Source organism: Pipistrellus hanaki (genome assembly GCF_964339955.1).
Source record: "Pipistrellus hanaki genome assembly, chromosome: 8".
In the NCBI taxonomy this organism is placed as follows: Eukaryota; Metazoa; Chordata; class Mammalia; order Chiroptera; family Vespertilionidae; genus Pipistrellus; species Pipistrellus hanaki.
In genome coordinates, this window is record NC_140510.1 from 54,362,519 (window position 1) to 54,388,829 (window position 26,311).

Genomic DNA, 26,311 nt, shown 5'->3' on the forward strand with positions numbered 1-26,311 from the left:
ACCCACCTCCGCAACCCTGCATATTTTTTGTAACTCTGCTCATTTTACCTTTCTCCAGCCATTGAGATTGGACTCCTCCATTACAGGCCCTAACTGGTAATTGTTTGCTTTTATGGAAACTGTTGCCTTCTTGGTGATAGTTTTTCTTACCTGCCCTAACACCGTTTGCCATAGCTTTCCAGTGATCCTGTAAATTTTCTGGGTTGACCATCACTTCATCTATAAATAATGATAATTTTGGTTCTTTCTTGACAATATTTTTACTTTCTAATTTTTCTTATTTGTAATGGCAAATGCTGATCCTACTAAGTAAAACGGAGATGGCATGCATGCCCTTAATCATAATGGGACCCTTTATTGTGTCCCCATTACAGCTACCATTGAGTAGGTTTGCTCTGTGCCCAACCCTGGTCTCAGCACTTCACCTGTGAACCTCAGCACTGCTGTACGGAGTGGGCAGTGTCCTTATCCTATTTACGGAAGAGGTAACAGGCATAGCAATAATGAACATACCTGAGTCACACCGCTGAGACTGAAGCTGGGCTCTGGTCCTGGCTGCCCCTTACTAGACGCATCCGTCAAGACCCTGCAGGAGCCATCAGCCTCTGCAGCATCTGTTGAAATCATCCTATGTCTGTTTATCCAGTGACATACTAGAACGGTAGACTACATACAGTCTCCAATACTGAACAGCCCTTGCATCTCTGAGAAGAACTTAGTCATGATGTAGAATCATTTTAATGTATTTAAAATGCAAGCTGTGGGTGGCTTCTCCTTTACTGCCCCCCCCCCCCCCCAATACACATCTCCAAACCTCGTTCAGTGTGGCCTGCTCTCCACACTGGAAGGAGGTGAAAGAGTGGTTGGTGGTGGTGTGGACATTTCTGAGACATGGGTTTGATCATTTTCTGAAGACCTGTTTTCGGGTAAAAAGAAGGGCAGCAGCCCCAGCCTGAAGTAAGGAAACTCCTTGACTCAGTTCTGAACCCATCAAATTTACCAGTTTTCTTTCCAGAAGCCGGTTGGGGGTCCAGAGAGGAGTGAGCTCTTGACTTGCCTGTTAACAAGCTCACAGGTACATTTCAAATGTGACCCGAGTGGACATTTTCAAACCAGAGGAGTTGGGATGTGCAGGGTGGAACACACAGCTGAAAGGAGATAGTGACGAATCTTAGACGACGGAATCAGAATCTAGTGGCAGAGGCAACAGGCCCCAGATGGAGTCACTTGTGTGTATCCATGCCACCAAACAAACTGAACACCTAATCCATCAGCAGTTGCAAGCCTCTGCCAGTAACTTAAGTCAGCCAGGGAGGTCATCCCCAAAGACCCCCCTGTCCCCCAAAGGAAGGTGGCAGAAACCTGAGACTATCCACTCTTTGAGAGCAAATTCCCTGCCCCTTTCTGTTTATAAAAACCTCTCCTTTCTGCAGCTTGGAGGAGGTATCTCTACTTGCCAAATGGGACACTGCCTGATGCATGAGTTGTTGAATAAGGTCAGATCTTTAACTTTACTGTTGAATTTTTGTTGTTGACAGTGGGTTGGAAGACCATAGGGGGTGCTGTTGCAGGGCTACAGTGTGAAGACTGTCAGTCCAGTCATTTTTTGGGGGGGATATGTATGTGGGTGTGTGGGGGATGGGTGGGAGGGGGGGGTGAACACTGACTCCTGTCATCTCCAGAAGGCAATGGGATAGGGTTAGAAAGAATAAAGAGAAGAGCGAACGAGAGCCAGAGAGGACAGAAGGGCCAGCGTGCAGAAGCTAGGAGTCCCAAAAGAAGGAAGATATTGCAACAGGGAAGAGAAAACATTTGAAAACAATAGAGGTGATACGTTTTCCAGAATTGAAGAAAAACAAACAAACTCAGACTTAAAGGGCTCACCGACTTCAATTGGAGAGATACAGAGAAAGCCACACTGTTAGAAAGTTCTAGAACAATCCTGGGCATAAGAACCCGATGGATGCTGGACTTCTCAACAGAAAACAAGGAAACCACAAAGCACTATTTTTTAAAGTATTGAAGGAAACAAACTTTGCACCTAGAATTTTACATCCAGCCAGACTGAAAGTATAATTAAAGTATCATCAGGAGCACCGGGCTTTAGAATGTTTCTCACCCCCAGACTCCCATAAATAATACTCTGTATTTCATAAGTAGCGCAAATGCAGGAGAAGCTCCAAGAGGTATGGAACATCAGGACTACCAGGCACCTTGGGATGTGAATCCATTGTCTTAAACAAAAGCAAAGCAAAGCAAAATATAGCCATATTAACTCAGAGCTACAGTTATGGACAATATCAACAGTTAAATTACTTGGTTATTAAGGGAAGACATAACTAGAGGGGTACACAGGGCTAACAAAGAAAAAGGGTCTAAATCAAGGGCAGTGGCCACACAATAGAAATAATAAAGGTAAGTCAGTAGAAGAAAACTCACCATACTCAGTGAGAAAGAACTAGGAAAAGTTATACAGTGAATGTAAATTTTTAATAAGATGGTAAAACTCATTCTTGATATAACAGTAATTACTAAAAATGTAACTAAATTAAACCCGAGTTAAAAGGTATAAATAGCTTAGATTTAGAAATTTCTAAACAATAGATTGCCTAAAAGAACAAAGTTTAGAACAAAAAAGTTGGCAAAAACCTAACAGACAAGTAATGAACTAGAGGAAACTGGGTCGACACCTTAATATATGACATTCAAATTTGAGACAAAAAAGTAAAAATAGAAAAAAAACAAACAACAAAAATGTTAATGAAAGGGGTCACAATCCTTAGAGTCACTCTGATGTCAGAATGTGCATCAGTGAGCAGCACGTCTCATCTGCCAGAATTGCAGGGAGAAGGAGATATTTCAATACCATATATATATATATATATATATATATATATATATATATATATATATAATTTCAGAGGGAAAGGAAGAGGGAGAGATAGAAATATCAATGCTGAGAATCATTGATAGGCTGCCTCCTGCACGCCCCCTACTGGGGATGGAGCCTTCAACCCAGGCATGTGCCTTTGGCCAGAATCAAACCCGACACCCCTCAGTCCGCAGGCCTACACTCTATCCACTGGCTAGGGCTATTTCCACACTTTTAACTGGAGATTTTAATTTTAAAAATAACTATTTAATAACTCAAGCAGACAAAACTGAGCAGAATCTATAAATCCTGAACTATTACCCAGTTCAAACTGCCACGTGTCCAAAATGGAAACCATTCCCACACGCCATGATATTTTGGATTTAATTTAAAAAACCAATTTGCAATGAATACTATAAAAATAAATATGTTACTCACAATTCAGATGTTCTTGAATATTTTCAGTTGAAAATTCTCACAAAAAATAATTTTAAAGCGTCTATAGATGTTTACGGCATGCAAAGGGTTAAATATGTATAGGACTCTATATCTATCAAACAGATGCAAAATATTTACAGAAACCGACCATGAGTTAGGCCCTAGAGAAGGCTCAATAAATTCCTGAGGTGAAATTCCATGCAGACAGAGCTGCTAAGCTTGTATTGTGCCTCTAAGACCTCTTTGCCTCATGCTCTAAGACAGTGGTCGGCAAACACATTCGTCAACAGAGCCAAATATCAACAGTACAACAAGATTGAGACTTCTTCTGAGAGCCAAAAGTTTTAAACTTAAACTTCTTCTAACGTCACTTCTTCAAAATAGGCTCGCCCAGACCATGGTATTTTGTAAAAGAGCCACACTCAAGGGGCCAAAGAGCTGCATGTGTCTTGAGAGCCAAGTTTGCCAACCACGGCTCTAAGAGAATGCCCTAAATGGACCTGGTCAGTGGGTGCCCCTGTCCTCCAGCTGGTTTCAGCCTAAGGGAGCACTACCCAACCCTGGGAGGAGGGAGAGTGAAGTCCAGGGATTTGTTGCCCACATTCTTCCAGGCTGGCTGCATCCTCAACTGAGGCCTCTCTGCTCCTACCAGGGCCACGCCCTCTTTTTCCTCCCAGCCCCCACTGCCTGTGGTTTCCCTACCTTCTACCCACCCCTTTGTAAATGGTCACCCTTATCAAACACTTCTCAAATTACCCAATTTGAACATGCCATCTGCTTTCTGCTGGGATCCTGACTGAACACAGGCTTTGCTCTCAAACAATAATGCAATTAAATTAAAAATTGGTAACAAAAGATTATAATAAAAGAAATTCTATTGTAAAGTAAATAACATTGTTAAATAACACATGGGTTTAAAAGGAGATTATCAGGCACATTAAGAAATATTTAGATCTAAATAATAATGAAAGCATTGTATGTACAAATTTGTGAGAGTCAATTAAGGTAGTGAGGTAGAAAGAATTTTGTAGCTTTAAATAGGTCAGAAAACCAGAAGGTTTAAAAATGAATGAGCTAAGCATTTAGCTCACGTGCAAGCAATGGACCAAATCCAAAGAAATTAGACAGTAGAAAATAATAGATAAGTACAGAGCTAAATGAGATAAAGGGAAAGATGAGAATATTAACAAAACTAAAATTTGGCCCTTTGAGAATGTTTTAAAATATTAAAAAAGAAAAATGCAAATAAATAAAATACAGAATGCAAAATAAGCAAACAATATGCTAGTACAGAAACAATAAGAATACATATCTAGTAATTAAAAAACCTCAATGAAATAGATTAATTCTTAGAAACATGACAATTTTGGCTCAAATAGAGGACTTGACCGGTTCAATAAGTAGGATAGAAATGGAAATAATAAAGACGCCCCCCCGACCGTCCCACCCCCAGGGGCCCAGATAGTTTTTTCTATCAAAAGTTTGGAGGAAAAATAATTTCTCTTTTAGGTGGTCCCAGGAAACAGAAAAAAGGAGGAGCTGTCTGGGGTCTTTGGAGGGGAGGGAGAGAGGATGGTCTCCTTTGCAGACGTGGGTATGTCTGTGCCCTTGTTCCTTTGAAGACACGTGCCACGCATACCGTGCAAAACTGAGGTGAAGCACTTCCCTTGCTGGGCTGTGTGAGGATTAGATGGTTAACAGAGCAAAGCCCTCAAGGCAGCACAGGGCACCTGCGGGCCCAGGGTGGCTTAGCCGGGGATGCTGAGGATGCTGGGCTGGAAAGGGATTGGCTGGGTTTCCAAGTGGCATGACGTCACCGCACTCAACTGCAGTTCCGGTGGGTGAGCTGGCTGGAGGCTTTGTCAAAGTTGCCCAGTGCCTGGCAGAGGTTAGTGGCGCACACGGGGATGCCAGTCAGTCCCTGGTGGCCCGGAGAGCGGCTGGGGATGGATGGAGTCTGGGGTTTGCGTGTGGGCCCAGAGCAGCTTGGTGGCTCCGGGCAGTTAGGCTGGAGAGACAGGGTGTGAGGACAGCGAGGGGCTGGTGATCAGGAGAAGCGGGGCAGGCGGCGGGCGGGGGTCTCCCCCAGGCCTGCGGGGCAGAGACGGTGGCGGCTCTGAGCGCTGGCGGGCGGGTTGCATCATCCTGCCGGGAGGGCTGTCGGCGATGCTCTGGTCTCCTCCGTACAGCGCTCTGGCCGAACTCACCTGTTACACCCGAGTCAGGGTCTCCATCCCGCCCCCCACTGCCTCTCTCTGGGGTAAGGAGCCCACCTCAGCTTTGTCCCTCGCAGCGACGCCGCTGTTTGTGCTGCTGGCTACGAGGGCGGGGGCAGGTAGATTTCATGTTTTCATGAGATAAAGGTCATTGTCAGGAGGGCCGGGTGCGGATTCCTCGGGCAAGTTGGGGTGGGTCGGGGGCCTCAGGGATGGGCGCCGCCCGGTCCAGTTCCCTGCGAGGGCGCGCGGGGGCTGCGCCAGGAGAGGGGGCACCTCGTCGAAGCTGGTGTCGGTCCCCCACCTCCCCACCCAGCGCGCTTCGGTGGTGTCGGCGGTGATGTCACAGCCGGGACCCAGCCCCTCGGGCTCCATCTAACCCCATCCCCGCGGCGGCCGCGACGCCCGTCCTCTCCCCGCGCGACAAGCCAGCTGGCGGCCGGGCTCGGCGCCGCGCAGCCAACCAGCGCGCGGGAGGCGCGGGGCGGGGCGGGCGGGGGGCGCGCAGCCCGTCACGCGGTGCAGCCGTCACAGCGCCCGGGGCAGCCCGAGAGCAGCAGCAGCAGCAGCAGCAGCTCAGCGCTCGGGGACCCGCGCCCCTGCCCGTGCCCATGCCGGGCCGCCTCCGGTGAAGCCAGAGAGGTAAGACCGCCGCCCGCCGGGCTCCGGCGCCGCGCCAGGCATCCCGCACCTGCACCCCGCGTCCCGCACAGCACCGATTGCCCCCGGTGCCCGAGTCCTGTTCGCGGCCATACCGCTGGCGCCGTGCGTCCCCTTCCCTCCCCCATCCCTCCCCCGACCCCGCGGAGAACAATGGGGCAAATGCAGGGCTGTCCATCCTTCATTCGAAGCCTCGCTGGGCCCTCTAGAGCGGCCCCTGCGCTGCGGCAGGACTCTCGGCTGGGATGGGCGAGGGTCGCCTGAGGAAGGGCGAGCGCCGCCGGCACACCCTCCCTCCCTCCCCGGCTCGACCCGGCTCTGGAGAGGAGCCAGAGAGCGGGGATGCGGCGCGGGCTGAGCCTGGACCAGCGGGGGCGGGGAGGGATGGAGAGGAGAGAAGACTGGGATGGAGGCACCGGGGAGGGGTGCGGCTGCAGCGGCCAGTCTTTGGGGGAGGGTGCCCAGGGCGGGGGTAGCTGCCCTGGTCCCCAGGGTAGGGGAGGGCAGAGACGGTAGCCAAGAGCCACACAGGCGGCGGGCGGGCGAGGCCCGCGGGGGCTGCTGCTGGGAGGCCCGGCCATAGGCCTGGTACGCACCTCTGGAGCTGCCCATCATCCTACCCAACCGTGCCCCCCTTCCCAAGAGACCCCAGAAAGACCGATGGCTGGGGAGAGGCCGCCGGCAGACGAGGCCTGCGTCTGCGCAGCCAGCGCCCCGTAACAGGTGTGGCCCGGCCGCGGGCGGGGAGGGGGTTGTGGGGCCGCGACATCTCGGCTGCGACGCTCCCCAGGGGCCGGGGCTCGGATGTCAGGGAGGAACGCGGTGGGGCAGACCCTCGAACTCCCCCTTTAAGCTGCCCCTCCCGCTAACTCTCCCCCAAACCGAGGCACAGCCCTCGGGCTCCGGTCGGGGCGGGGACGGCACCCGGGGGTGGGGGTCCGCAGTGGGCGGGGCGCTCGGGGGGCGGAGGCCGCGGGCGCAGGGCCGGGAGGGGGAGGGGAGAGAGGGAATGCCAAGTCATGGGGCCTGCGGGCGCGGGCGCGACGTCACCCCCGCGCGGACCCGATGCGCGCCCCCGTTCCCTGGAACAGGGACATTTCCCTAGAGACCGGCGGACCGCTCCCCAAGCGGCTGCCCGCACCCAGGGGGCGCTGGGCTTTGTGGGATCAAAGGCCTGTGCGGGCAGGCGGGTGGGAGCATGCGGCTTCGGAGAAGCGGAGGTGCAGTGGCCCCATCCTAACCCATCCTGGGGACGCAGGCACTCGTTCCTGCACAAGGCACATCTGCTCTGCTCTCTCGGCCCGCTCAGCTGGCGAAGGGGCGCTGCCAGGCCCACCTGGCCCATCCGCCTCTCCGCCTCTCCGTCTGAGAATGTAGCTTCCAGCTTGAAGGGAAGCTGTGGGGTCCAGTGTGGGGGCTGGGGCTGTACCTGCGGCGGCCATTTTGCAGGTGTGGCTGTGGGAGGAGGGTAGTCTGGTCTGGAGCAGGGGAGGCACCTGCAGTGGGGTGCAATGTTTGCAGTGCAGGGTGAGCATCTGAAGGCGGGCAGAATGTCCTCGGTGGGGTGTGGTCCACAGGGCAGTGAGGCTGGGATCTGGTGTGGAGTCAGGGCCCCCTAACCCCAAGGTTGTCAGTGAGGGCCCCTGTAGGGACAGGCTTGCCTGCTGCCTGCTATATGTTCCCTCCTATCTTCCCCCCGCCCCCCCAATGCCCCACAGACTGTCCCTTGGGGCCTCCTGCTTCACCAGCCACAGCTAGGTGGACACTGAGGTTCTGCTCAAAACCCCGAGCTGGTGAAATGGGTTCATACCCAGACCCACGGGTGAGGGGTTCCGGACACCAACCTCGCTCCTTCCTGTCCTCCCTGGTGTCACCACTGCTGACCCAGGGCTGACCGTGTCCTCTGGAGGCAGAGCAGGGAAATCTTCCCCGGGGCTCTGTGGAGGGCCAGGTGGAGTTGTGGGAGGGACATGGGTGGAGGTGGAGGTGGGAGCCTTGGGGGCAGGGGAGAGCCTTCCTAGGCCACTCAGTTTGCTTGGGCCAGCCAAGGAAGGCAAGCTGGGTGTGGCAGGGCAGGGATGCTTTGAAGGGGTCCTGGTACCACAGGATGGGGACATGGGGGCTGTAGAGAGGCTACCAGCACTGGAACCATGCCCTGGCCTTTAGGGGTGACTGACCAGGGCACATATACAGATGACCCTGCACTTCTAGGAGACAGGAGGGCCTGCAGTGGACCGTGGCTGGTCCGGGTCACTTAGCAGCTAATGCCCCCAGGATGAGCACGTGGTTGTCCTCGCGCCCAGCCCACTTAGGACAGGGCTCAGCACCCCGGCGGCTACCGGGAGCCCAGTGTGTCATCTCCACGGTGCCTCATGCCCAGGAGCATCTCGGACCGTACCCTGCTCCAAACCTGTCAGGGTGCCCAAGGGCACAGCCAGGCTGGTGGGCCAGTGACGTCCTCAGTTCTGTTTGTTCCCTTAGCTGACTGCCTCTGCCCACCTGGTTCTGCTCCTCCCTCCCCCCGCCCCCCAGGCATGCCCAGGGCTGGGGCAGAGGCCTCGCTGGGCCCTCTGCCCCACTGCCCCACCTAAACTAGCAAGCAGGCTTGCTGTTTGATTGCTGACAATGACCAGGTCGAGTTTAACTCCTGATCCTGGCTGCTGGCTGGGCTGAGGGATAGTGGATGGCACCAGGCCACCCCATAGCCCCCAGCCCAGTGCCATCAGGACCCAATAAAGTAGTCATTGTGTTGGGGTTGTTGGAAGGGTGGAGAGCATAGGCAAGGTCAGCTGTCAGCTGAGGCTGAGCCTCCTGCCCCCTCCCTGCCCCTCTCAGCCCCTCCTGGGGGCCTCAGTGCCCGCACCCACAATACCACCTCACACCTGCTTTCTCCCAAGTTCCCCTGGCTTAGCCTCCGAAGCTGAAGCTGAACCCCTTGTGGCCTGAGTACCACCCTGATCCTGACCCTCTGCCTGGGTGGCTGGGATCCCTGCCCTCTAAAGCCTCCTCACCCTGGATTTAATCCTCTAATCCCCAGCTCTCGGGGGTGGGGAAGCCTACCTGCCATCCCTTTGCTTAGATTTTAGCCCCTAGAGGGGCATCTAAGGGGGTCAAGTCTGGACCCCACCTGCCCAGGTTCCCTGTTCTTACTCCTTCCCCTTCCCCAAATGGCCCTTGGGGCTGGAGCAGCCACCCCATACACACACACACACACACACACACACACACACTTGCACACTCACCTCACTACACATACCCACACAGGTTCACTCACTGATTCCCACACACAGACACACGCAGAGTGAGCAGCCAGCTATGTCCATGTGAGGTTCTTAGAGCCCCTCAAAGGCTGCCACCACTTTGTAGCCCTCTCTGAGCACCCCAGGGTGTCAGCCTATCCCCTCTGCAGGAAGGAAAGGCATGGCATTTACTGGGTGCAGATTCTAGCGTACACTTCATGTGAGTCCCTTGTTGATGCCGCTGGGACTCCACGAGGCAGGTGGTGTCCCTACTTGGAGACTGAGGCTCCTGAGAAGGGTGTGCCTTGACAAGGGGGGACCTGGGACTCTCCCCAGCTTCCTGTGATGTCCAGAGCTTTCTGTCCCCCTCTCTGGCTCCCCGCCTCCACCTGCCCTAGCACACTCTCTCCCTCCCCCACGGCCCAGCACAGTGCTCCGGAACAGCAGGCGCTCAGTAAGTGCTGCTTCCAGGTTGAGCCTGTAGCTCTTTAGCCCAAGTGGTCCATTTCCTGAAGGCCCAGGGCGAGCAGCTGCCACTCTGTTAGGGTGGAGTCCTCTTTGTGTCTCCCACTCAGGGCCTGCTGGTTCCTGAGGCAGCTGCCTCCCTTCCTCCGGGTCTCCTGAAATGCAGCTCTTGGTTTCCAGTGGAATGGCCCCAACTGCTCTTGCAGACCCCACTCCCTGCAGACCCCCTCTTCCTTGAGCCAGTCTCTGGCTTTCCTCAGAGGGAGGCAGGGATGCCCAGGAGTGGCCTGGAGGGGTGTCAGGAGTCCTGGGTCCCACTCCTGGCTCTCCATTTCTTTCTGCATCTGTTACCATCTCAGGGTGGCAAGGGGCAGGGCTGGACCATTAATGCCCAAGGCCATAGGGCAGTGGGCCCAGGCTTCCATGGGGCTATCATGGGGCTAAGGTAAGGGTGTCATCCTCGGCTGCCTGGTGTCATCCTCCACCTGCTTCTGGGGCCAGGGCCATGGTACCATGGGTGTGGTACCTGGTGCCTGGGAGGCAGCAGCTGCAGAGTGCAGTGAGCCAGGCCCAGATCAGAGGAGAAATCTTAGGGCCGTATCTATCCGCTTTGCTCCAGCTTCACAGTCAGGCACAGCATTCTTAGTGTTACCTTTACCTGGATCTGAGCTGCCTTTTTCTTATATTGTACGCATTTCTTCCATCCTCACCATCTGTCTCCCTCCCCTACACACACACACACACACACACACACACACACACACACACACAGATCTCAGTCACACTCTTTCTTTCTGATGTCCACACCCTTGGAGTTCATCTCCATCCCTGAGCTGGAGTCTGTGTCTCAGCCCCCAGAGCTGCTTCTTTCTTGGTTTCCTGTCCTGTTTTGCTGGAGCACATCCTTGTGTGACTTCCTAGAATGGGTGACGAGTCCTTGGCTGGGAAGTGTCTTTGCCCTGCCCGAATCTGGGTGGGTGGTTTGTTGGACGGCACTTATTTCTGGTAAGTAATTTCCCTGAGAAGTCTTTTTCAGTAACTCCTATTTCCTGTCTGGAATCTCTCAGGATCCCTTCTCTCTGAGGGGCTGTCTCCTGGGTGGGTCTGCGTCAGCCCTTTCCACTGAGGACCAGCTCTCTTCTCCCATCTGCCCACCTGCTCCTCCCTGCTCATCTTCTCTGCTGTCTTCCCAGAAATCCTTCTGGTCTTCTGTGTTCCTACCCTTCCCCTCACATATTCTATCTCCTTGTTTTTGTTCTATGCTCTGGACAATTTTTGGCCTTAATTTTTGAGTTCTCTTTTGGAATTTGGTGTTCAGCATTCACGTTTTGTCTCTGAGAGCTCCATCTTCCTTGTCTTGAACCTTCCCATTTCATAGCACCCTCTTCTTGTTTTGAAAGTGTAGTGTCTTCTTGAAGCATACTGAATACATTCAGAGGTTTGGGGTTCGTTCCTTGGTTTTGCTTTTGTCCCACGGTTTCTCTTTCCCTGGGGCTTGCTTTATGCTGGTTGATCAGTCCTTCACTTTGAAGCTCTGTGCCCTGCTTGCACACATGAAAGCCTTGGTCCATTCCAGTGAGGGAGGTTCGTCAGGCTGGTGTCCTGTGATCTGAGTGGGGTTCCGTCGAGAACTCATTGGGGTGTGCATTGGCAGGCCTGGCTTTAGGTGGAGCGGTGGGAGCTGGCTGCCCAGCTGTCCCCCCCATACCAGAATGCGAGGTGCCAGCATGCACACCGAAGACTTTCCTCTTGCCAGACTGTTTTCTTCCATTTCTGGAGAGAAGAACCTCCAGCTGTTTGCCTGGACATGGGCAGCCTCTGGCCCTGTGAGGCTGGGCAGGGGGGTGGGTGTGGCTGTTCTAGGACACACTGCACCCAAGGTGTCCTTTTCAGCCTGCACCTCCTTGTCCAGCCTTGAGTCTGTGACCACCTAGTCATCACTCCTCGCACATGCCCCCCTCCTCATAAGCAGCCAGCAGCTTCCCCCACCAGGTCCCCAAAGAAACTCTCTCATCTCTTCTCAAAGTTCTCACCCCTCCTGGCAATGTTGGGGGGAGCTTGCCCTTCCTCCTGCCCTTCAGCATGTGGTCACCCCAGTCCCCCACCTTCACACCCTTCTGCAGTCCCATTCTGGCTCATCCTGAGTTCTTGCTCCCCTTCATAATAAGACATCTCAAAAGAAGTTAAGTCTTTAAAAAAATACAGGATATGTTAATAAATGGTTAGCCATGTGCCCACCATCAACCATAGAAATAAAGCATTTCCCCTGCAGTGCTCACACCCACAGGCATCTCTGACCCGCCCAGGGAGCAGGGTCTGGCATTACCCCACCTTTCAGCCCCGGGAAGGTTCTGTCCATTACTGACTTACAGGAGGGCCACTTGGATGTCCTGGTAGCATCCAGGTCTTAGACACCAGCCTAGATGTTCATCAGTGCCTCAACTTTGGTACCCAGTGCCCTCAGAATTCCATTATCTGCCCCCGTACTCTCGGTCGGTAGAATTATTTCTGATACCTTGTGAGCTGTATAGTTCACTGGGTATCAGATTGTCTGCATCTGTCTGAACCATGATTTTGAGATTCTAAGGATCCACAAATGACTCCATTTCCTTCATTTTCACACCTGGACAGCCACTGTGTGACCAGACCACAGGGGAATGTCCAGTCTCTGGTGGGTGGGGGCTTTAACATATGACTTTGTGGGACACAGACATTCAGTTCACAGCACCAGTTGTCTCAGCATCACTGGTTCAATAGTTCTTCCTCGTCTCATTGCCTTGTAAAGTCACATTTTTCAGGTAGCAGAAGGGCTGTGTCTATGTGGGCTTTCTGATGTCCCTTCTGTGACTTTGGTGATTTCCCACCTTGTTCCAACCACCTATCTTAATTACTCTAGCTTTATATTAATACGATATCAGTAGGGCATGTTGCCTTCTATCCTCTTGTATTTCTTTAAATTTAAATTTGTTATTGGTGTTCTTAGCATTTTACTCTTCCATATACATTTTTATTTTATTATTTTTTAAAATATATTTTATTGATTTTTTTTTTTTTTTTTTTTTTTTTTTTTTTTTTTTTTTTTTTTTTTTTTTTTACAAAGAGGGAGAGGAAGAGAGAGTTAGAAACATCGGTGAGAGAAACATCAATCAGCTGCCTCTTGTGCCCGCAACCAAGTGCATGCCCTTGACTGGAATCAAACCTGGGACCCTTGAGTCCACAGGGCTTCCATATACATTTTTAGAAGCAATTTGTCAAGTTTCATAAATAACGTGATGAAAATTTCATTTGAAATTATGTTGAAATTTTGAATCCATTTGGGTGAAAAATAAGATATTGAAATTTTTTTTTTCCCATGAACAGGTTATAATTCTTTACTTAGATTTTCTGTAATGATTTTTTTAAGTTTAAGATTTTTATTCATAAAAGTTATATGCATCTTCTGTGACATTTATTTCCATAAAAGTATTTATACTTTTGGTTATTTTTAAAATGGTACCTTAATATATTTTTTTTAATACTGTCTCTTGTATATACCGACATGGTTGGTTTCTAGCAACTTTGCTGAAAATATTTGTTTGTGGATGCTCTTGATTTCTATGCAGATAAGTAAATGGTCTGCAAATAATAACAATTTGGCTTCTTCCTTTCCAACCCATAATTTTACCATTGTTATTTCTTTTTCTTGCCTTATCGCTATGGCTAGTACCACTGGCTATAGTGCTAAATAGAAGTGGTGATAGCAGACATTTCACACTTGAGTTTAAAGGAAATGTTCCTAATACTTCACCATTAAGTGTGGTGTTTGGGTAGGTTTTTTAGTAGATGCCTCTTATAAGATTAAAAATGTTTTATTTTATTCTCATATTGCTCAGAGTTTTATCATAAACGAGTTAGGAAAATTGAGTGCTTCTTTAGTACTTATTGGAAATCTCAATTGGATTTCCCCCCTTAATATGATATGTGGTGAATTACATTTAATAGCTATACTAACACTCAGCCATACATTATGTTACCATACTGATACTCTTGGAATAAGCCTGCTGCATTATCTTTTTTTTTTTTCTTTTTTTTTTTTCCCTACCTGACTTTTCTGCCAATATTTTGGACTTTTGTATCTGTGTATTTATGTTCATCAGTGAAATTGGTCATTTCTCAACTTTTCTTTGTCTAATTTGCTACCAAGGTCATATTAGCCTCAGTGAATGTGGGGATATAATTTCTCTCCCTCTGTCTCCTTTTTTTTTTTTTTTTTTTTTTTTTTTTTAATGTATGGTAGAACTTTCCTATAAAAAATGTCTGAGTCTGCTGTTTTACTTGATGGTTATATTTTTAAATTGTTGAATCAATTTCTTTAATGGTTGTAGGAAAATGCAGGTTCCTACTGACTCATTTTTTTCCTCCTAGTTATAGGTCACCTGATTCTAGACATTTCTATATAACGGAACATCTGAATTATGCTTTCTTCCTATAAAATATGTTGGCTTTGTTTTGTCAAGCAGATAAATTGCTTGGGGACTAATTTGATACTTTCAAACCTGACTTTAAGCTTTTCTAGGGTCACTCTGGAGTAGATATCACTCCAGGGGTGGTTAACCCCAGAGGATGAGTTCTTTGGGTTGCCTACTGAATGTCTGGGTGGAGGGATCAAGAAAACTCACTATTCTGGCTGGTAGAAGCTCAATGTCTTTTCACTGTGTGTGAGCTCTGGGGTTATGTATTCTTCTTTGCCTGGACCACATGGGCATGGACTAGTATTGTACAGACTCATGTGCACATTTCTGGAGCTCCATTACTGAGCAACTCTTTCCAGAACTCTGACCCACAACTCCAGCTGCCTCGACCTGCCCTGTGCTGAGTCGGCACAGCCATGGATGAACTTGAGAGGGCGCGGTGAAGGATTTAGAAAAGACAGACAAGAAAAGAAAGCTAAGTCTAGGTGGGATGCTGCTTCTTTGATGGAGAGATAGCGTCACGGCCTGTAAGCCGAATCTTTATTTTATAGTCATATTCTACCAGGCAAAGTGAGGGCGTGATTACAACGTTTTCATGGGTTGCGAATCTACTCAATTACATGCACCTAATCAAGCTTTGCTTACTTGCTGCACCTCCCGCAGCCCATATCACTCAATCACGTGGGACCACAGGTTTGTGTCATAAGGTCAAGCTTACAATTACAGCCTTTGGCTATCATTCTGCTGGAGCTTGCACCTGGCTTTGCCACGAGAGGTTCTTGCCATCTCAATAGTCCCAGGCTTGAATCTGTCCAAACGTTGTAGTTGCTCTCCAGACTGCCTGAATTCTGACCCCCATCTCCCCAACTCATAAAGTCACTGAGAAGTTTGAGGGATTGTAGGGCTCACTTCATATGGTTCCCTTCTCTCAGTGATCACTGTCCTAACCTGCCTGTTGTATAGTGTCTGGAAACCGTTGTTTTCGTATGCTTGTCCAGTTTGCTAATTGTTTGCAGTGGCTGCCAGAGGTGTGGCCAGTCCTGTTCTCATCATCTACCACTAATCTTACTTATAACTCCAGAATTTATCCTTTTGTGCATTAGATGTTTATTTTAAATTTCTCAAGATTTGGGTTTTTCATTATTTTTTATTGATTTTTAGTAGAATTGTGTTCAAGAACATGATACATTTGATCTAGTCATTGATACTTATTAGGATGTACTTAATGGTTTACTACATGGTAAAATTTGTAAATGGTCCATACATGTTAGAAAATAATGTTTCTCTAATTTTTGAGAACAAGAGAGCACATACTGGTCCATGATTATTATGTTGTTCAAATCTTCCACACCTTAGCTGTGTGGCTGATCCGTCAGTTACTGAGAGATGAGTTTAAGTTCCTGTTGTGCTAAATTAGTGAATTCTTTCATGTGGCACGAGTCTTAACCTTAGTTTTATGTTCTCATCATTTTGTCTCTCTGGGACCAGAATTCTAGGTAATGTTTTCTGACATATAATCCAGTTCATTAATTCTCTGTTCAGTTCCATTTAATTTATTGATTAACATGTCTGCTAAGTTTTAAAATTAAATGATTACATTTTTATTTCTAAAGGTTATGCATGGTTACCCCCTTCCCCCATATTTAACCCCATTATTTCCCATTCCTACTTATTTCTGTAAACATTTTAGGCATACTCATTCTATAACCAATTCCAGTATCTGCAGTCCATGAGGATCTCATCCTGATTGTCTTTTCCTTCTTTCCCCCTTGGCTCTTGCTGGCGGTGCATTGCTCCTTTGGTGTTTGGTAATATTTGACTGTGAGCTCACATTTGACTGATCTTCATCTCTGGGAGTACTGGGGACCCGAGGGGAGGAAGCTACTTCCAATATTTCCAAGGAGGATTTGTATTTGCTTTGCAAGGTGCTTTGGGTGCAAACACCTGAGACCATTGTCAAAATGAAACCCAAACTCATACAACAACAAGTTGGTGGCCTCAAATTCTCAAAACACACTGGCTTTTTCTCCACCTGGAGCTGAGTCATTGAGATGAATTCTCCTGAGTCCCGTAGGGGGAAGGTGGCTTTTCCCGACCTCCCACAATAGCCTTGGAGGATGCAACTTCCTGTGGTGATGTGACTCCAAACCCAACTTGCATATGTTTCGCCCATTCCCCACCCAGCAGGTGAAACTCAATTGTCTGCATTTCAGGTGTCAGCAAATGCCTGCATTACTTCCAGATGGGCTTGCAGCTTTAATTTCGGCTCTTCCTTCCTTTTTTTCCCCCCTTTTCCTCAGATGTTTCCTCGTTTTATTCTTATGTGCATTATCCACCCCAAGTTTCCAGGTGATTTCCAATGGGGTAGGGTGTCCCACCCATTGTTTGCCAGAAGTACAAGTCTCTCATTCATCTTTTTTCCTTTCAGTTGAGAGATATTAATTAATATTGAGCAAACTGATGTTTGTCTTCACATATACCAGTGTGTGTCCACCAAAACGAGCTCTTTCAATTCATTTACCTGAACCATTTGGTAATTACTTTAAAAATAATTCTTAGGTTAAATATGAAGGCGCAAGTCAAGAGGACTTGTCCAAAGTTAGATTCCTGAGGTTTCTCCCCCACTTCTCCTTCTCCACTTCTTTTCCTCTTTCTCATCCTTTTTTCTGTCAATCTCATCCATTCCTGTGACTTAAAGAGTCAGTGCTCACAGTGACTGATCCATTTTTCCACACCCCCTCCCCCTTCAAATGCACACATCCAAGGCCCTCTGAATATCTCCAGCTCCCCAGTGCTGCTGACACCCGGGTAAGGGGTGAACTGGCTTGACGGAGTTTGGGCTGCTGGGTCACACCCACCAGGTCCTTCTCAAGGTGAACCTTCCGGTCCTGAAACTCCCTGAAGGAACTGGGGGTCTGGATGGACCTGTGAATAAGGAGACCCCCCTGTCCCCTCACCATGCTTTGAAAGTGTCTATTTCTGGCTTTAGTTGCATTTCACCGTGTTGACATGTTGGATCTTTAACATTCAGTTCAATAATTTCTAATATCCTGTGAGGGTTTTTTGTTTTGTTTTTTTTTTCTTTTTGACCCAAGGGTTATTTAGAATTGTATGGCTTAATGTTCAAACAATGGAGGGATTTTGTGGGTTTTTTTTTTTTTTGGTATTGATGTATAGATTAATTCTGCTATGGTCAGAGAACATACTAATATGTCTTAAGGTTTTAATTTTAAATGGAAATTTGTTAGAGTTTGTTTTATGACCATCCTATGGCTAATTTTAATAAATGCTCTATGTACATTTTAAAAGAATGTGTATGATATGTGTCCTTCTCAGTACCTGATAGAACAAGCACACAAAAATTTTTTTTTTCAACCTCTCTGTGTCTTTTTATTTAAAGGTATCTCATGTCAACAGAATATAATTTTTTTAAATATATTTTATTGATTTTGTACAGAGAGGAAGGGAGAGAGATAGAGAGTTAGAAACATCGATGAGAGAGAATCATCGATCAGCTGCCTCTTGCACACCCCTTACTGGGGATATGCCTGCAACCAAGGTACATGCCCTTGACCGGAATCGAACCCGGGTCCTTCAGTCCCCAAGCCGACGCTCTATCCATTGAGCCAAGCCGGTTTCGGCAACAGAATATAATTTTTAAAAATCTGTCCTGACAATTGTATTGTTTTACTTGTGGTATTTAGGCCATAGTAATTGAATTGGGCTTTTAGCTACAGTTTTAAATGTCAGTTTTCATTTGAGCTAACTTTCCTTTGCTCTGTTTTCCTCCTTAATTGCCTTCTATTGGGTTAATAAAAATATTTGAAATTTATTTATCTTGCTAATAACTTGTTAGTTATACATTATTTTTTGTTTTAGTTTTTTAAAATAATTAATCTAGCAATTGAAACAGTTATCCTTGACAATCTAATAGAAAGTATTACTTTTCTACTTTCTCGATAAGGTTGAGACCTTAGAACCTCGTCTTTGGCTTCCTTCATTTCTGTTGAGTTGATTGTCAATCTGACTTTGTTTCTTTGTTCGGTAAAAGGCCCACGAAATCATATTGTCTGGTCCTGCCAAGGCATTTGACCAAATGTAGTAGGCTAATTTTTAAGTTGATAGTTTTGTAGGCCTACAAATGATGTTATAAGTATCCAAACGGCCCTTGGTAGAAAAAAAGGTTCCCACCCCTGCGTTACAGGTTGTATGTTCTTTTTTTCTCTGTCTGCTTTTAAGATATTTCTCTTCATCTTTGGTATCAGCAGTCTTGTTATGCTCTGGCTTGGTGTAGTTTTCTTTGTATTTATCTTCCTTTGTGTTTGCACAGCTTCTCGAAGATGGATTGAGAAGCTTCAGCAGTTTTAGACAATAAATGGCCATTATCTTTCTAAGTATTGCTTTCTCCGATTCAATCTCATCTCTTTTTATGATCCAGTTATGTGCATATTGGACCATTTTACTGTGTCCCAGATTTCTCTCTCATTTCTATATTTTTCATTCTTTTTTCTGTGTTCTTTAACTTTCTAATGACCTGTCATACAGTTCATAAACCCAGTCTTTCTCGTCTAATCTCTTGAGTTCTTTTTTTGTAAAAAATTTATATATATATATTTTTTTTAAAGGTGTTTTTTTTAAATTGATATTTAGAGAGATCGGGAGAGAGAAGGGAAGGGAGATGGAGAGAGAAAAATATCGATATGAGAGCAGAACATCCATGGGCTGCCTCCTGTATACCCCCCTACTAGGGATCGAGCCTGCAACCCGGACATGTGCTATGACCTGGAATTGAACCAGCAACCTTTAATTGCATGGGACACCACCCATCCAACCAGACAGGACATCTCTTGAGTTCTTAATTTAAGTTATTGTGTTTTCAGTTTTTAGAATTTCCATTTGATTCTTTCTAAAAAAAATATATTTTCAAATCCTCTTGCTAATAAATTCTCTATTTTCCCATGTATTTTCTTCATCATTTTTTCCCTCTCATTTTGAACATATAAGTCATGGTTATTATTTTTTTAATATATTTTATTGATTTTTTTACAGAGAGGAAGGGAGAGAGATAGAGAGCTAGAAACGTCGATGAGAGAGAAACATCGACCAGCTGCCTCTTGCACACCTCCAGGGGTGTGCCCGCAACCAATGTACATACCCTTGACCAGAATTGACCCTGGGACCTTTCAGTCCGCAGACCGATGCTCTACCTCTGAGCCAAACCGGTTTCGGCAAGTCATGGTTATTTTAAAGTCCTCAGATAGCTCCTGGGTCTGGGTCATGTGTAGGTATGTTTCTTTTTTCTCTTTGTGTTTTTCTTTGCTACCCCCCCCCCCCCCCCCCCGCCCCGCTCCCAGTTTGTTTTGAATCATATAGTCCTGTCACTTTTCATGTCTTGTAATTTTTACTGTAAGGTCAGACATTACCTATTAAAACACTGCAAAGTTTCCAGGTGGTATTCCTTTTCTCTTCCAGGATAACAGAGTTGAGGGTTGTCTCTAAATCAGTCAGAGACGGCTGAGTCAGGGCACCTCTGCAGTTTGGATATGGCTTCTCTTACCTATGGTTCCGCCCTGCTTTTAGATTCTGTGCCTCCCAGGGCTTTCAAATCTGGCCTGGTGTGATCACCAGGGCCCCTCCTCCGCTGGATCCTGAGCTCTGATCTTTTCTTCTTAGCACCCGAGACCATGGGAGACAACTCTTTGATTTTCAGAGGTTTTCTGCTTGAGTATTTAAATTTCTACTCATACCTTCTGAGCTTGGCACGTGTCTTAAGGGGAGGACTGGACAGTTGTTTGGCTCCATTCTCTACTGCTTCCTCCTGGGATCTTGGCCTCTCAAGTTTGTTTCTCTCGACCAAAGGCCCTGCAGCTCCCTCCATCGCTCAGCAAGGGCTCTCTGCCTGGGAAGACTGCAGATTCCCAGCCTCTCGCCTGGTGACCGGAATGCAAATACGCTCCCGGGGAAAGTGCTGGGAATGTCAAGTCATCTCCTGCCCTGGCAGCCCTCTGTCTCCGGAATCTTGGCCTGCTACTCTGCATGGCTTCAGTAGCTCATTGAATCCTCAAAACAGATTTAAAATTTTTATTCAGCTTCTCTAGTTGCTCTTGATCCTTGGCCAGAGGTCCCCACCCTGTCCCCACAGAGAGGAGGCTGGGACACCGCTGGAAGGGGTCTTTGGGGCAGATTCTCCTGAGGGTTCTGATGACAGGAAGGGAGGGTGAGGCAGAAGATTCCCTGTTGGGCTCAGCCTGGGCAGCGGGGAGCTCGGGCAGTGTATGGCCTGGTCTTCAGCAGTGGCAGCTTTGGTGAAAGGATTTCCTTACCTTTGTGAGTCCCATGAATCGCCTTCCCACCAGGTGGGGGTTGAAGCTCTGCACTGGTCTCAGCATCATGGGACATCCCTCATGTCTGTGACTGTGCTATTGCCCACAAGTGACAACGATGCCGTGCCTCCTGTCCCCTCACCTCCCCAGAGCCTCCCAGGTGCCCCTTCTCTAGCTCTGCCCTGATCTGGGCACATGGGGACTTGACCACAGTCTACTGTAATGGATGAAGCTCATCCTTCCCTCGCTGGAATTCAAGACCTACTGGAGCCACCTGGTGACACCTGGTGCAGGACAAGGGCTGCTACCCATAGGAGCGCCTGCCCACCTCAGCCTGCCCCTCAGCCCAGGGTTCTCTCTGGGTGCCTCAGTCGGGCACTGTCCTACCTGTAGGCCAGGCAGTGGGTGCCCTGGGGACATGCCTCTGCAGGGGGAAGGATGGGGTGTCATGTGGGACCCCCTCACCAAGCCCAGAACTTGCTAATCCCCTGAGTCCCATCTCCATGGCCTGGGACACTCCCACAGGGAAGACCTGGTCCCACTTCCCCTCCTGTCTGGTCTGAGTCTTGAGACGGGCACTGCTTTGTCCATTCACCTCTAACCTGTGGGCTTTGGCGCCCAGGTACTGTCCTCTCGAACTGCACAGACCTGGTGCAGAGCCCACCACAGGCCTGTGTCCTTAAGGGGAGTTGCTTCCTCAGTGGGAGTGAAGGTGACCTTCAAGTGGATGTGAAGGTCACTTCACACTCACTGGGAGTGTCACAGAGCAGGCCGCACTGCCGCAGCTCACTCCCCAGCACCATCACTGATTCATAGCTGTGGTAAATTTTCTTGCTGAGGATATTAATTATAAGGTATTTAAAATATTTTTTCTCTTTCTGCTGTGTGCCTTTTTTGTTTGTTCTAGTCTCTGCATTTCTTGCTAGAGGGTGTGGTCCCAGTCAGTTTCCCCAGCTCAGCCCCCTGCCCTCTCCCATGACAGCCAGCACACTGGGTGTGCAGCAGCAGCAGGAGTAGCTGGGGTCCCACTGCTGGACATTTGGGTGCAGTTCACATCTCTTTTTAGTATGTGCTTCACACCCACCCTCATCTGCTGCTCAGACCCCCGTCCCTAGGATGGACAGAGCCTCTGGCGTCTGCCTGGTGGGGGAAGTGGTGGTGGGGGGCAGGGTTTTGGGTATTCACAGGATGGGGGTGGGGTTCTGGGGGCCTTCATTAGTCTGCTAGGGCTGCTGTAACAAAGTACCACCGATGGTGTATCTTAGACAGCAAAAATTCATTGTCTCACAGTCTGGGGCCTGGAAGTCCAAGATCAAGGTATCTGTAGGACTGGTTCCTCCTGAGGCTGGAGGGAGAATGGGTCCCAGGACTCCCAGATCCTGGTGGCTACTGTCAATCTTTGGTCTTTCTGGGCTTGTGGACACATCACCATCTCTGTCTCCGTCTTCACAGGACATCCTCCCTGCAAGTGTTTGCGTCCAAATGTTCCTTATTATGAGGACACCAGTTATATCTGCAAGGACCCTAATTCCAAATAAGGCCACGTTCTGAGGTCCTGGGGGTTAGGGCTCCTACATGTGAGTTTGGAGGACATAATTCAACCCACAACAGGTCTAATGCTCCCTCCAGTGACTTTCCATAAATGTATGTTTTTGGTGCCGCCCAGACACTGGCCTTCAGGAGAACCTGGAGTCTTTCTGGGTCCCACAGCAAAGTGGCTGTTTCTTGTTAGGCTTCACGCATCCCATTGACTTCCTTTTCTAAAATTCATGGTGTTTTCCCCCTGCAGCTGCCCCTCCAATCCTGTCCTGTGGCCTGGGACTCGGTGCAGGTGTCACTCAGGATTTGGTGGGAAATGGGTTCAATTGCCAACCAGAGGTGGGCAGGTGCTTCTGTGGGTAGCAGCCCTTGTTCTGCCTTTTTAGCTATTGTTTCCAGTTTATGTCTCCCTTTTTTCCCAAGGTGTCTTCTGCTCTCACCGAGGCTCTTGCCACTGCCAGGAGTGACCCACGAAGGCTGCAGAGATGGCCGGGGCCTCAGTGAAGGTGGCGGTGCGGGTCCGCCCCTTCAATTCCCGGGAAATGAGCCGTGACTCCAAGTGCATCATCCAGATGTCCGGAAGCACCACCAGTGAGTATTGGCTGCGATGGGATAGTTGGCTGCCACTGGTGCTAGGCTACTGGTCCTGTCTCCTGGCCAGAGGTAGCAGCCGATCTGGCCTGGATCGCTCCTTGTCCACACGTGTGTAGGTTTCCTGGGGCTGCAGTAACAGATAACCACAAACTGTGTAGTTGAAAACTGCATTCTCTCACAGTTCTGAAGGCCAGGCTCCGAAATCCAGGTGTTGATGGGCTGGTGTGTCCATGTCATCATGTGGCCTCCTTATGGGGACAGCAATCAATGAATTTCGCACCCACCCTACTCCACTGTGACCTCAACTTCACCACTAATCACATCTGCAAACACCCTGTTTCCAAATAAGGCCACATTCTGAGGTTCAGGGGGGACGTGAATTTTAGGGGACACCATTCCACCTGTGGTTACTGATTCCTTGTCTTGCTTCAGTGGCCCCAGGTTCATAAATGCTTTTCCTTTTTCTATGCTTTTGCTGTGTTTGTAATTGTAAAACATCTCAGAACCTTCCGAGAAGTGGGAGGCCTGGAGTCAGCATCGTGAGTAGGAGGTTGGAAGAGAGGCAAATTCAAGAAAGTCAGGAAGGCAGACATGCCCTGAGGGGTCCTTATTGCACCAGTCCGGCTGCTGGAGGGGGAGAAAGGATGCCTCCCATACCCCCTTAGCTCCATTGTCACACTCATTTGTAGTGAGTTGCTGCTTGGGTGCGGAGGTGGGTAGAGCTCACAGTCTGAGCAGAAGCCCTCTTTGCCCATGTGGACACTGGTAGTTGCCTCTGTCAACCTGTGCAGTCTCAATGCCTAACTCATTTGCCATCACTGTTCTAGAATAATCTAGGCTGCAAACAGAGCAGCACTGGACATGGAAGAGCACAGAAGGGAGCATGGCTGTGGCCCAGCAGGTGGACACACTCTGCAGGCCTCTGCATTAGAGAGTGGTTGGAGGCACATGATGTGGGAGGCTGGCAGGACCCTGGGCAGCAGGGCAGCCAAAGGCCCGGGGCAGCAACTTAGCCAAGGGCACAGGGACAGCAGCTAAAAGCCTGGGGCCTGCTGTCAGTGGCTGGCTCCAGGCCGACGTGCCCTCGGCACTTCCTGATCGAACCATCTGGTACAGCTCGGAGGACGTGAGCTGCTTTCACCCTGGAGGCCAAGATGGGCTCTTCACTGGCAGAGGTCACAGAGGTGACCCACATTGCTGTCCCGGAAGCCCCATAGGAATGAGGACTGTCCGTTACAGCACAGGTGGGAAAACGGAGGCTCTGAGGTCGTGTGATCACACGTGACTGCACAGGGAGGAGGAGGTGGTGATGGGCCCCTCACGTCATCAGCCGACATTTGCTGAGTGTGAACTCGTGCCGGGCTGCACTCCAGGCACCGGATATTCGCTGCCCTCGGGCTGATGTTCGGTGGGGTGATGGATGATGGACGCATGTGCACAATGAGACAGAACTAGACCTGCCCATGCCAAGGGTCCCGCGCGTCCCCCCGCCCCCCCAGGGTCAAGTAGGGTGCAGTGACAGGGCAGGGGGACTCGCTGAGGTGTGTGGGGCGTGTGAGACAAATTAGATAAACAGAAAGGAGGCTTCCTCATCAAAGGATGGGAGGGTCTCCTGTGCTGACAGGCAAGTGCCTGGGTTTGAGCTAAAGCTTCGCTGGAACCCCGCTGAGGTTTTGGTCTCTGCTTCAGCTAGGCTACCTCCCAAATCCTGTGAGTCTGGGGCACTGACCTTCTGGTAAAACAGCATCCATCTCTCTCTTTCTCTCTTTCTCTAGCTCACACGCACCTATGTTTGCCAGTTTCTGTCCTGTGAACACTTCCCATAGCCAGTTTAAAGCCACCTAGGGTTTAACGACAGGCACACAGATTCCGAGCACCTGACACCGCTGTGCTGGAGGTGCCGGCCCCTCTGCCTGGGTGCAGCTGAAGACTGCAGGGCTGCAGGCAGAGACAGTGGCTGCCGTTGACTCCTTTCCTCCTTGTCTTGCCTCTCTGCTCAAGCTGGCATCTCCACAGCTTGTGTCTTTGCCCTGGGCCCCTCTGTTGGCTCCTGCAGAGCCTGGGCAGGGGTGGAGGGGCATGGGGCATTTCAGTGAGCTGTCCCTGAGCCACCTGCCCAGTGTGCCCTGGACGGTGTTCTCCTTCCTCTCTCCTCAAACGTGCACAAGGAGAACCTCCAGCAAAACTGCTCCTCTCTGCGTGCAGCAGGCTGAGGGGGGTGTCTGTCTGTACGGCCCGGCCTTGGCAGATCACCCTGGTGAGGGCTGAGGGGTGACAGTAGAGAGTCAGGTCTGGGGTGGACCCTGGGCTCCAGTCTGGCTGTGTGCCCTGTGACCCGGGGAGGGCACATCCCCTCTGACCTCAGAATCTGTAATGATAGAGGGCATTTCTCAGACACCACAGGACCTCCAGGGGATCAGCCATACCAAGGGACCCGGCGGGGGGGGGGGGGGGGGCGGGAGGCAGGTCCCGAGGGCCAGAACAGCTCTGCCCAGTGGTCTCCACGGCAAGCTCTCCTCAGCTCGTACCCCTCCCTCTGACCTGTCTGTTGGCTACCCCAGCCCACCCACAGTTCCTTGAGCACACCTGTGCCCCGGTGCGGGCTCCCACCTCAGGAAGCTCATGGTCCATGTGGGTGTATACAAACATGCTAGTGCCAGGAAACCATCAGAGCAAGGTCAGCGCCTGGGAATGGGGCCAGGCTGCTCAGAGAGCCGGTGTGGGGGCCAGCCAGAGATGGGAGAGCAGGACGGGGCTTGGGCCTGTCCTGGGAACTTGACCCACAGGCAGGGGGGGAGGAGATGAGGTCATGGAGGTGAGGCATTGTGGGGCAAGCCAGGGGACCTGGCCACTTGCTGCCAGGGGACCCAGTGGAGGCGCAGCCCAGGCTGCCCATGTCAGGAGGGCCGGTGATTGTTGTTTCTATGGCGCCCGCATTATCTGCACTGGGATTATAGTAGCCGAGTCCCTAGGTCTCAGGAGTTGAAGCCAGGGCAGCTGCTCTCCTTTGGGCCTGGCTCCTGGAGGCAGCATGGATGTGACCCCCTCTTGTCTGAGAGGACAGGGATGTGATGGTCAGTCACCTTCTCCTTCTTGTAGCTTCCCAAGGGCACTAGGTCATCTCCCAGAAGTCCTCAAGTCTGGGGTCTGGAGCCCAAAGCCAGGTCAGCCCTGGGGATGGGGCTTCATTTGACACCTGTGCTGTGAGCAGGACATTCAGCCAGGGCAAATGGCCAAGGGGCCTGCCCAGGAACCGGGCCTGGGGCAGCTGCAGGAGCCTGGCAAGGCTGATGGGAGCTCTTGGCTTTCCAGGGCTGCCCTGCAAAGTACCACATGGGGCTTGGACGTCAGGCCTAGAGGCTGGTAGTGCGAGCTTAAGTGTGGGCTGGTGGGTTCCCTCAGAGGCTGTGAGGGAGAATCTGCCCCCTGCCTCTCTGGCTCTGGCGGCTACTGCAGTCCTTGCGGTACCTGGTGTGTAGCCGCATCACTGCATCCCTGTTCCCTGTGTGCATGT

General features: G+C 49.9%; 1 protein-coding gene across 29 annotated transcripts in view; it reads left to right on the forward strand.

The window, feature by feature from the left end:
* Window positions 1–6,022: 6,022 nt before the first annotated feature.
* The window catches only part of KIF1A (kinesin family member 1A), a 72,983-nt gene continuing 52,694 nt past the window's right edge, over window positions 6,023–26,311 (forward strand). For all 29 annotated transcript variants that reach the window (XM_084892043.1, XM_084892065.1, XM_084892066.1 and 26 more), the window contains exons 1-2: window positions 6,023–6,168; window positions 22,627–22,794. In XM_084892043.1, the coding sequence (XP_084748169.1) occupies window positions 22,689–22,794 (106 nt within the window). In that variant the 5' untranslated portion in view covers window positions 6,023–6,168; window positions 22,627–22,688. The remainder of the gene's footprint in view (window positions 6,169–22,626; window positions 22,795–26,311) is intronic.